This window comes from Lepidochelys olivacea (genome assembly GCF_965140295.1).
Source record: "Lepidochelys olivacea isolate rLepOli2 genome assembly, chromosome: 7".
Lineage (NCBI taxonomy): Eukaryota > Metazoa > Chordata > Testudines > Cheloniidae > Lepidochelys > Lepidochelys olivacea.
In genome coordinates, this window is record NC_140417.1 from 107,183,089 (window position 1) to 107,194,918 (window position 11,830).

General features: G+C 38.8%; 1 protein-coding gene across 3 annotated transcripts in view; it reads right to left on the bottom strand.

The window, feature by feature from the left end:
• TACC2 (transforming acidic coiled-coil containing protein 2) overlaps positions 1-11,830 on the bottom strand; it is a 182,828-nt gene that overhangs the window by 19,116 nt on the left and 151,882 nt on the right. For all 3 annotated transcript variants that reach the window (XM_084634856.1, XM_084634857.1, XM_084634858.1), the window contains 2 exons: positions 10,472-10,643; positions 8,520-8,660 (listed from right to left, as the gene is read on the bottom strand). In XM_084634856.1, coding sequence (XP_084490982.1) covers positions 8,520-8,660; positions 10,472-10,643 — 313 coding nt within the window. The remainder of the gene's footprint in view (positions 1-8,519; positions 8,661-10,471; positions 10,644-11,830) is intronic.

Genomic DNA, 11,830 nt, shown 5'->3' on the forward strand with positions numbered 1-11,830 from the left:
AAGAAGATTCAGGGAAAGCAAAATCAAAAAGGTACACAAACACTCAATCATTTAAGAATTCGAATGAACATCCGAACAATCTTTTACTCAGTTCTGCTATTCATAGTGGTATCATGTGTTATGTTCATCAGTGCTAACAGTAAGAGAATTCAGGTAGAGAGAATTTACAGTCAGTAAAGTTTATGAGCAACATATAGGAGCCAGGGAGGGGGGGGAAAAAGTCACATTAACAAAACTAAAAGATACAATTAGAGAGGAACAAGGAGTCACAGCACCAACATTTCTAACAATCGAACACTGTTTTTCTTTGTTGAAAAGCAGTATTTCATATGGTAATGTCCACCTTTGCTTTATAAGTTCTTGATGCACTTGACAGCTTTGTCAAAGAGAGAAAACACTATTAAATTGCAGAAACTCAAACTTCAGATCAACAATTTCCCCAGATGCTCAGCTACAGTCTTGGATATCTGAAAAAATCCATGAAGGGATTGTCTTGTTTCACAGAAACGCAATTTTATTCAATGGAATTTACCCTTCAGGGCAGGAAGTCCCCTGTAGAACAGGTGGAATATTAAAGAACCAGGACTGTACCTGAACTGCAACAAAATAACATATCCCAAGCCACCATAGTGATATCACACTTAAATAGAATGCAATGATCAGGGATGTAACTTATTTCTCAAATAGCTCATTTGCTCTTAGAAACAAGCATACTGATGATAATTGAATGTTTTTTCAAGGTTCTCTTAAACCATAGCAATCCAGATAAAGAAGAAAAATTCCTTATGCCAAATTTGTACTAACTACTGTATTATCAATAAGCTTGTGCAGTACAAAAAGCTTGCAGCACTTCACTCAGCTCAAGGCGTTCCCCTCCATAGAGATTTTCAGCCTCATCCGACATGCACAGTATTTCGAATTCTGATACATCATCATTTGATATCAACTCAGCTCTATTGGTAAAACTTTTAAAACCAGTCCTTCCATGTAAACAAAAATGCCACAATGCACAAGAATTTGGGTAACAGAATATGTAGTCATTAATAACTATTCCTTTCTGATGAACCATCTATTATTCTCTTCTCTGATCCATATTACACATCTCCATTTCACATTATGTGCTACATTTGCATGCCTTTCCTACTGAACAATATTTCAGATGTCAGATCACTCCCATGACACACTCTCTCTCTCGCTCACGCTTCATATATAAGAATCAATTCTGGGTCCAGTACATAATCCCCAAGTTGCATTCTGGAGTATATATGTTTTAAGTCTGAACTAACACAGAATATTGTAGATATAAATCTGTTTTCACAGTAAAGTATTCTTTCGTCCTTCTTCCAGATGAGCGCTTTAGTAAAATTATTTTACTTAAGTATAAATATATCTGTACACATTCTTTATATACAGGCAGGGTGTGCCTGCATAGTATTTTAAAGCTCAGCTTTGAGTTTAGGCTAATACTTTGCTACTGGATGATCACACTTTCCTTAGGACAGTAAAACTGGTTTTAGGACCAGATTCCATTGCTGGTGTGATGTAAAGCAGCCAAAGCACAGCGCTAGAATCTGGTCCATGATTTTTATTTTTTGGAAGCCTATTGTACACTCATTGCACTTTTAATAACATTGATGAGATATTCACATGCACACACAGATTCATATATGGTTTTTCTACTAAGGGATTTCCATTCTATTAAAAAGGGGGAAAATATTTTTCTAAATCTACTAGTTACTTTATGTGTACTGATGGAATTCTGACCCTATGTTTCACTTCTGTCCACACTGAAATATAGAATGAAGTAGTCTATGAAACACCCAGCATTGAAGTTCAGACATCATCTCTATATGTAATAATTTAGTCCCTTTGACATTAGTCTTGATTCACAGTTACTGGAATAGTGTCAGTAGTTCTAGAGAGCTTTGAAATAGAAATCAGAACGTTGCATTATATCACTTGCAGCTGAAATGATAAGGGAAAGTACTTAATGTTCAAATTCTAGGGCCTGTTCCTCTCTCCACAATGTCCACAGCAATAGATCCTGTTAATATCAACACGACACAGTGAGGAAAGAAAATCTCTACAAGCTTTATGGTGTGAGTGAGATATGACCCTGCTTTTGTACAGACATTGTAAAGGGGGATTTGTCAAATAATCATTCTACAAAATTATGATTAATGAAGAGGTATCTTTTTCTTCCTTTGTTCTCAATTCCTCTTCTCGCATATCTCTGTCCTATAAGAACAGAGGGGTGCAAAATCCCAGGTAGTTCCTTTATAGGCCTTTCTGAGTTCTCATGCCACATTGTGTGCTGAACAAGCTATTTTAAAATATGTATATATGTGACAGTTTGTGCAGTAAAACCATAGGGCCCAGTATAGTTGGATTCAGCATCTAAGAATCAACACAAAAAAGCCAGGCAAAGTGAGTTTAATTAGGAAACTAGCTAAGGGATTTACAAACGATCACATTTCACACACAAGGATCAGCCAGTAGGAGTATCGTATTGACTGGCATGGCTGCCCTCGCCCCTGTTTTTAAAGCTTAAGGGGTCACTGAACTCTTATTTTTGGTATTTGGGAACCAAACACATTCCTTTTCCTCTGGTCACCTTTCCTGCACTGGGACTGTAAGCATGCAAAATAACAGAAAATGAGAAGTGGCACATGACCAACTCCAATATAATTATCAAATGCTAAATCAAATCCAGTTGATTCACTGGTCTGAACAATAACATCAACATAGGTTCTAAGCACTATACTGTAGCCCATATTCTGAAATATACAATACCTCTCAATATAAAATAGTTACTTAAGTAAAGTACATTTCAGAAGACTATCTGAAAGTTTTGATTTTATATTATAAATATATATTTTACACACTTGCACACATGCAAAAAACAAAAATTCTTCAGTGGCCCCAGCCATTCAATAATTATGATAAAATCTACCATTTATAGGTAAGTTCAATATTATTGGGTGAAAAAAGATTTGTGTTTTATCTCTTCATCAAACACAAACACAAGAGAGAAATTAAAGGCAACTTTGGACTTGACTGCATACAGGGTAGTAGTTTGATGTCCAGTACACCCTATATGTGGAGCGCAAAGGACAGCGTTAATGATCCATGCTCTTTTCCATCTCTAACTCCTGTGTGCTCTTCATACTTCTTTAGTCTTAAAAAATTTACAAAGGCTACAAGAGGATTTCTGTGACTACGACAAGATACTTTTCCCTTTCCCTCTCAACACTGGGGATAAGTGCTCTCAAGTAACCCAGGAGTTCACTTGTTACCATCCTCTCCAAAGCAAAAATACATGATGAGCAAAGGAGGAGGGTGAAAAGACTCTCTCTATGCCTCCTCCTCCCTCTCCCCTAGCAGAATGCTTTGTGGAAGTTGTGGCAGAGAGCGGTTGGACAATTCACTGGGACTTCAGCACAGCTGGAATTATGGGGCTAAGATCCAAGGAAAATGAGCCCAGGCAAAGAGATGGCAATTTGGGAGCAGCAGGGAGAAAACTGCTATCCCATTCATTTTTCAGCTCTCTGAGCCTCAGACATAGAATGACAGAGATGCATAACTCTTCAAATACAGTACACTATATTGAATACAGTACTCAACGATTCAACAGCTCAAGTACTTGTGCAATGGTGTGGAGTTCTTCTCCGAGTGGGTTTCATATGCCCCTCTGAACTGAAATACAGGAGATCGGATTAATTGATCATGGTAAATATAGGGGTCAGCCATGGCTGTGTTGTCTATAAAGGAACACAACTATTGAAAACTATCATTCAAAAAGGAAGCCTAAACATTGGAATTGCATCAGTCAATGGATGAATTTTCTGTTAAGTGATAAAGAAAACAGACTGGGAAAGAGAGTATCAATCTTCAGATGCAGGGGACTTTGTCTCTCTCAGACCAAACCACTGGAGTGGGACAGGCCATTGGCACAGCATGTTTGTGAGGACACTGATAACCAGCCTAGACTAAAGCCCTCAGAACTTTATTGTTATGTTTTCCCGAAGTAACTGTTAGAAAACCTTCGCTGTGGTAGCAGGCACAAGCCCTACTTCTGATACAGATGGGATGGGGGACACAGAAACTGCCAAGATAAGGAAAAAGTCTGAGAAAGGGAGAAGAGGAGGAGACATTTAAAAATGCTTCATCTGTAACACCGCAAATGGTCATTGTTCTTTCTTATACTCTGTTAGACACGTTGCTGATATATTTATTGAATTATGCTTTTGCCAAAATTTTCCTTTTTAACAGCTGAGAAAATGATAATTCGACCAATAAATCTACAGTATTCATATAAAATAATACTGTCAGAACTATGAATTCAGCACCTAACAACAGTACCATCACCACTAAAAAGATAAAAAGTTAATTAGGGCAATTACAAGCACAGGGCTTTATAAATCACTGACCCTTACACAGAGGGATTAGACTCTGCAGGGGAATTAATGTTACATGTGGGTCACTGAAATCTTAGTGTAAGTAACTGGGAAGCATATACATTTCCTTTGTCAAGCATCGCTTCTAGAATTCAGGTATTTAATTAGGAATGTGACCTGATACACCTTGATTTACCAGCTACACAAATCCCAGCTCACAAAAGAATTCCAAGGAAACAAAGATATGCATGGGCACTGAAATGAAATGGAAGAAATTACTATAATATTCACATAAAATTTATCCATTTAGCTGGGCTGAGGTCTGGCTTTCCTTTTGCAGCAATATTTTCGCACTCACAAATGTACGATGGGCAAAAAGTGGAATAATCACACCTTTTAACTACGTGATTTGTGCTTCCACTCAGGTTAAACTGTGGGCCCAAAAACGTGGGCCCAATTTTGCAAGCATGACTGTGCAGAAAAAGGAAGGTTTTGTATGAAAACTTACACCCCTTAAACTTTTGCTACCTCTGTCCTCTCAAAACAATTATGAATATTGCTTCTCTTACTGCCAACACCCTTTTTCCATTGGTTTCTCTAATTTACACAAGAGAAGTGCTGATTTCAACACCATAGCTTTACATGTTCCTACCTCAGCTATTCTTGAGCGGCTGACACAGATGCTTTCTGAGACCTGTCCTGCCTACACAAAAAATGGGAGCTGGACACACAAGGCTGTTCAACAGTCCTAGATTGTTCGGCCTAGCTGTGTTCAGCTATCTTAGCACTGGGAGGCTGAAGCCACATTTGCCAGTAACAGTTCTTTTCCTTTGACTGTTTTCATTCTTATTTTTCAGTTGTATCTGAGAAGAGACTGTCTGCATTGTTTCCATCTTTGGAGACTGAAGAAAAAGGGCCCTATCCTGCTGAAGTCACTAACAAAACTCACACTGATTTCAGGAGGTCAGGACCAGACCCAACGTCTCCTCTCACAAAAGCCAATCTTCATCTGAACAAAAAGGACTAATTCCTACTGCCCAGTAATATTATGATTCAAGCGTTATCATTTTTAGATTAGCACTTAATGCTTGAGTTTCTGATTTAGATGTAACTTAATCAATGTGAAAGGTAGTTTTGTTTTTATTAAAAAGATGTTGCAAGATTTTACATCGATATGCACCACAGTTATAAATATATTGATACCATATTAAGAAAATATTCAGTGCCTTTCAGAAAGTATTCCTGACAGCCAGTATCCTCTGTCTATCCTCAGTAGCCTCTGGATTTAAGTCACTGCAGTCATCTGGTGTATCCTATTATATTTAATCTACATTGAGTCCATCAGTCACTATAAGACACTCAGTGTTAGTCACAAGGGTTATCATCATGGGCTAATTTGATATTAGCAAGATCTACTTAAAGACTAAAGTTAACCAAGGACAAAAGTCCTTCTCAACCTACCATGACATCTGTATCATTCAGCTAAAGACATCACTATGCCTTAGTTATAGATGTATATAAAAATACGCACATTTTTCTGGATTCAGAGCAGTAAAACTAATCGCAGGTATTTTACTCCCACTGGGAAAATGCCATTTATCATTTCAACCCTTATTCCTTCTGTTTCTAATCAGAAAGTTGGGCCCAAACCTGCTACCATTCAAGTCAACAGTGAAGCTTCCCACCGGCTTCACTAAAAACAGAAGCCCACATACTCAGAAACATTCATATTTCCACAGGGAATTAATTACTTACTATCTTTTTATACCATTCATTACCCGAAATGAAATAGCCATTAGTCACTTAGACAATTGCATCACAGGCCACTATTTACCAACATAAGCTAAACTCCTCAAACTTGTTCTAACTGGCCATCAGTTAATCCATAAAAGTACAGTACAGTACCCTATCGAAAGAGACATACTTTTATGAACCGACTATCTTATGATTGGTTAAAGCACAGATTAAGTCTAATCTCTCAGCCAGTCAAAATGCAGTTATGGTGCAGTGAACAGCTGCCACTTAAATATTAAAGGAATTAGTTGGGGCCTCCCAATGACTTATTTATTAATCATTTACTGTAAGAAAAGAAAGGTCACTGGAGAACAACAAGGCAGAATAACATTCTCCTGATATGGAAATAAATGTCTCATGTTAGCAGTTTGCTGTTGTCCTGTCAGCATTCCATTCAGTTGATACCATTTTCGACGTATACCACCAAGATAAAACTCGTGGGGTTGCTGTGAGCTTTTTGTTAAAAGCATCATAAGGGTCTTCCTAGACAGGTGCAATGTTTTGTACTAAACATCAAAGATACTACATCAGAGATCACATTTCAGTCTCGTTTCAAACACAGGGGAGATCACATGCATCACTGGAGCAGTGTCACTCTGATGATGCATCACACTGACATGGCACTAGCCAGCATGCTGTAGAAGTATCAATACAGAAAATCTTTAGATCTTAATGAATAAAGTCGATTTATGCTGGGGAGGCTCTTTCCCGTGAGAGGCTTTGAGGTCATTCAAAATCATTTGAATCCCGTTCTTCAGAAACCTGAAGTGTGGGTAGATTGAACTTTTTAAGTTTTAGGGTCAAGTTATTAGATCTCATGCTTAAATGACCTGTAAAGGGCAAAATGCACCGCTAGCCAGAATTTGTAATACTCTATTCAAAAACTTTCTTATTTATTTTGCCAGCAAACACTTTAGACCAATCCCGATCTCAAATACAAACACATGATCATCTAAAAGGCAGAATTTGGCTGTCCCCTGTTTTATATGACGGCCTTTTGCCTCCAGATCTTCAGTCAACTTTGGAAGTAGAATTGTTCTGTGAGTGGAGCGGGTGACAGCATTTTTGTGTCGAGTGAGGCTATCAGCATGCTCTTTGGTGTCATATGTACTGAGGTGCACACAGCTTCAAACGTCACTCAGAGAGGCTTAGTTACCTTGTTGTTAAAGAAAAAGCAGCACTCTGGTTCTTTATCTGTGCACACACACACACATTGCAGGCATAAAACAGATACCTCGGTATCTAAGGAGCAGAAAGAAGACAAGGTAATCTGTCTGGCTAGCGTCAGTGCTTCTATCCTCATTGCAGCAAACTCTAACTCCTCCTGTCAGATGGTTTTAAGCAATCCACAGAAAAAAATGTATTAAGAACATGATGTAAATGTTTTACACACACAGAGAATGAATTTTAATGTATCATGATAATTTTTGGGTAACACACATTCAGTGTTCCTTTCATGATTAAAACATCAGCAGAACACAAAAGCAAGTTTTCAGGTAGTTTTGAGATATTTATATCCAGAAACTCTTTCACTAGAGACTAAGTGTTAACAACTTTTTGGGTGGGATAAATGTTTTTCAATTATGATGCCCAACTAGACAAAATTATTTCTTTGTCATGCTAATTGTTTTTCCCTTTCACTATTCACTGTATTTATGATTGCTGTCATTTTTTATTCAACATTACTTAGCAGTTTTGAAATGTAAATTTGCATTGGCTATTTGGAAAATCTGCCGTGATACACGTAAACCTACTCTCCAGAGAGATTTCCTTTTGTCAGAGGAAGCCAAGTCAAATGACAAGTTAAACACAATCACAAAAACAACACCTAACTCTCATTTTACCTGGTTTTAGCACCAATGTGACTCCGCTGATGTTAATGAGGTTACTCTGGATTTACCCTGGTGTACCTGAGAGCAGAATTAGGCCCTACATCTCTGAAACTGTCTCTGTGCTTACTGGCCCACCAAAGTAAAGTGTACTCAGTCAAGTTAATCCTCCACATTTAAGATTGAATGCAGGGCTCAAAATAAGAGTTTTATTTTATAATATGTTGTACTAAAACACAGTTAGTGAGATTATCGAATTGAGACTGTTCAGCAGTGTTAGAACACAAGAGTTAGAGAAACTAACTTATTTGTTCAGAAAGTTAAGTCCAAATCTCACTATCTCTTAAAAGTTTCTGAAAGGCAAAAGGTACTTTGAAGAGGGCCTGAATTTTTCTTTAATTAACTTTTTTTTTTTTTTTAAGATAGTGAATTGTGTTCTCTACTGGTGTTTAGAGAAACTTAAGAAAGGAACACTGGTATTTACATTTCTGCTACAAACCTGAAGTTTCTGAGCAAATACGGGGGGGTTCTTTTCTGCTAAGTCAGGTTCTAGATATTCAAGCTGATCACATATTGATGTTTGATGTGATATCCTACTGAGAAGAGCATCAGCAGAGACAAAGGAGTCCTCAGGAGTTGTCTGAAGGGTAAGGAGGATATAGAACAAATAACAGAGGCTGCCAAAGTGGCTCAGGCTGAAAACCATAGATTTGCTTCAAACGTTTGTTTACTGCCTTCAGTAACATTTTCTTTCTGGCACACATGCATAGCCAAGCAGAAATAAATACAATGAAAATCAGTTATCAATTAAAAATTTGAGTATGAAGAATGAAATAAATGATGTTAAAGCCTCTAAAGCAATGGTTCTCAAACTGCGGTCCATGGACCACTTTTAGATACTTCTATGACAATTGGCAGTCAATTTTCTGTCAGACAGTCACCACGTTGTGTTTGTCTTAAAGCAAAGAAACTTCCTGTAAGTTGAAAGAAGAAAAGGAGTACTTGTGGCACCTTAGAGACTAACAAATGTATTTGCGCTCAGTCCAGGATTCTCACAGGAGTTTCAGAGTTTCTTTGACCAATTCAACTAAAACGATCCCCAAACAACTTTTTGCACTCACGACAATATGTCTTTTTGTTCCTTTGGTATTAACTCAATTATGATCAAATTTGCAGATGCCACCAAGATTAGAGAGGTCTCAAACACACCGGAGGTCAGAATCACAGTGTTCACCTGTTGAGATTAGAGCAATGGAAGCTCCACTCGAAGAGCAGAGTCTTCAGGCTAATAAATGTGAAATCCCCTGCCCAAGGACAGGAACTCAAAACCACAAATACACAATCTACAGAGATGTAACTCAGTAGCCATGCCTGTTGCATTATAAAGTGAGTGTATTTTAACTTTGTCTCCTTAATACTGTCGTTCTTCCTTATATGTCCAAGTGCCGGGGAAAACTGGGGGTCCTTCAGAGAATCTATCCATAATATTCAAAAGTTTGAGAACCAGTGCTCTAAAGTCTAGAAGCAGCTACAGCCTTCGAAGTAAGACTCAAAGTCTTTACACTGAGTCCACTGGGAACTAGATTGAGTTCAAAAGCGCAGATTTCTAACAAAGTCTCTCACTTCCAGTACAGCATAATATCAAAACAATTGGCAATTTATCAGAAAATGAGAAATATCTGTTCATCATCTATTAATGCTTTAAAACATCACAACAGATATGCTACACTCACAAAGCAATTCCACATATTTTCATACAAGATCCCCCCGAGAAAACACGGGCACAGCCTATATATTTACATTTCTCAGGTTAAAACATAACAAAAATCCTTATAACAAATAAGCTATTGAGAATATCTGCCTGTAAGAACTGATCACAAACATACATTTGAGCTTAAGATAAGAACCAGGACAACTTTTCTCAATTCTAACAGTATTCTGTTTGGCCAAAATGGGGATCAATTCCCTCACTGGTGTCCCATCAAACCCTGTTATTGCCAATGGAAATTAAGCATGTCTATCAATAGAGACTAAAACCCACGGGAATGATTTTTGGCCATGTAGATTTGGGCACACATTGTGCACTGAAACCTTCCTGGTTAGTTACATGGTCTGGAAGAGCAAAGGCTGGTTTTGCTCAGGTGAAAGATTGCCCATGCAATTTTGCAAGCACAACGTTGGAGGCACTTCTTAAAAGTGACCTTTCATCCTTATGATTAATGTGAAAAGGCATAAAGCTAAAGATGCTAAATTTCTCAGCAAGTGATCTTGCTTTTTAGTTTGTTCTGGTTAAGTAGTTTCCATTTGGGGTTTTCATATTCTCACTCCGTAAGTTTTCGTCTAGCTCTACGCATGTTATAATTGCACAGTCTGTATGTTCTCCTCTCTTAAGACATGGGAAGATTGCTTTTTGGGAGAATGTTTCCATCACTCTTCTCATATATTACTTACTATTTCAATGGTGTCTGAAGCTGTTCCTAAACTCATGGGCTCCAGTTCTTTCTGTTTTGATTTGTCAGTTGACTGTAAGTGCATATCTTGGCTGGCGGTTAGAACCCGGGAACCTGGGTGTTGTATTTTCATTCCAGAGGATAGCTGGGCTTCAGTTTCCTCGAAACTTGATCTGGGATCAGATAGATAGTGTATATGTTTTCAGATTAGGCTAAAAGCCCAGTCTCTGCTAAAAACACAGCAAATCCTCTTCAGTTAAACTGTCATGTTCTCATCTTCACAAGAGCTTGATAAATTAGGATAATTGACATAAGGTTGAATTATAGCAATATATCTTGCAAGATTTTGAGAAATGTTTTCAGAGTAGTACCCAAAAGAAATCTGGATAAACCCTGTACTACTGGATTAGATCAATGAGTACATGCACATCCCTCACATCACTTTGCACTTATTTCTCACTTCTACATAAATCTCTATCAAATAAAAATTGTTACGTAGCAGCAGTTTAACCCCCGGGACAACGCCATTTCTAAAAATAAACAAAAACCCTTAAGATACATAATTTAAAAATGGATTAATTGTTCAGAAAAACAAGTTTAGGAATGCCAAATGAAGAATTACAATACGAGGAACATACTGAAATGAAACTATCCTTAATAATGAAGAAAAAATGTAAGTAGAGAACCATAGTCTACACTGAAGGCACAGCATAGTCTTCACTGAAGACTTTAAAGTAATCATCATGACTATGCAACAGAAATATATATCCTGATTCTCCACTCCATTACTCCACTGACTGGTGTAACAAGGGACAGTTGGACCCAATGTTCCCTCTAATTTTTTATATCCATGTATGGAATGAATTTTGTTATGTGCACCAATATGGAAGTCATGTGTGGCAGGGGTGGGGCTGAGAGGTTCAGAGTGCGGGAGTGGGATCAGGGCTGGGGCAGAGGGTTAAGATGTGTGAGTGGTGAGGGCTCCCAGTAGGGGGTGCGGTCTCTGAGGTGGGGCTGGGGATGAGGAGTTTGGGGTACAGGCTGCCCCGGGACTAGAGTCAGAGGACTCCCCCTAGCTCTCTCCCTGCTGGCAGCAGCTCTGGGGGAGAGGAGCCTCTTCCTGACCGCAGCAGCTCCGGGGGAGAGGTGCTTCTTCCTGCTGGCAGCAGCTCCAGGGGAGAGGTGCCTCTTCCCACCAGCAGCAGCTCCGGGGCCGGAGGAGAGATGCCTCTTCCCGCCGGCAGCAGCTCCGGGACCGGAGGAGAGATGCCTCTTCCCGCCGGCAGCAGCTCCGGGGTCAGGGGAGAGGCCCGTGGCAGCCCTGCACACCCCAACTTGCTCCCCTCCCCAGCCACCCCCT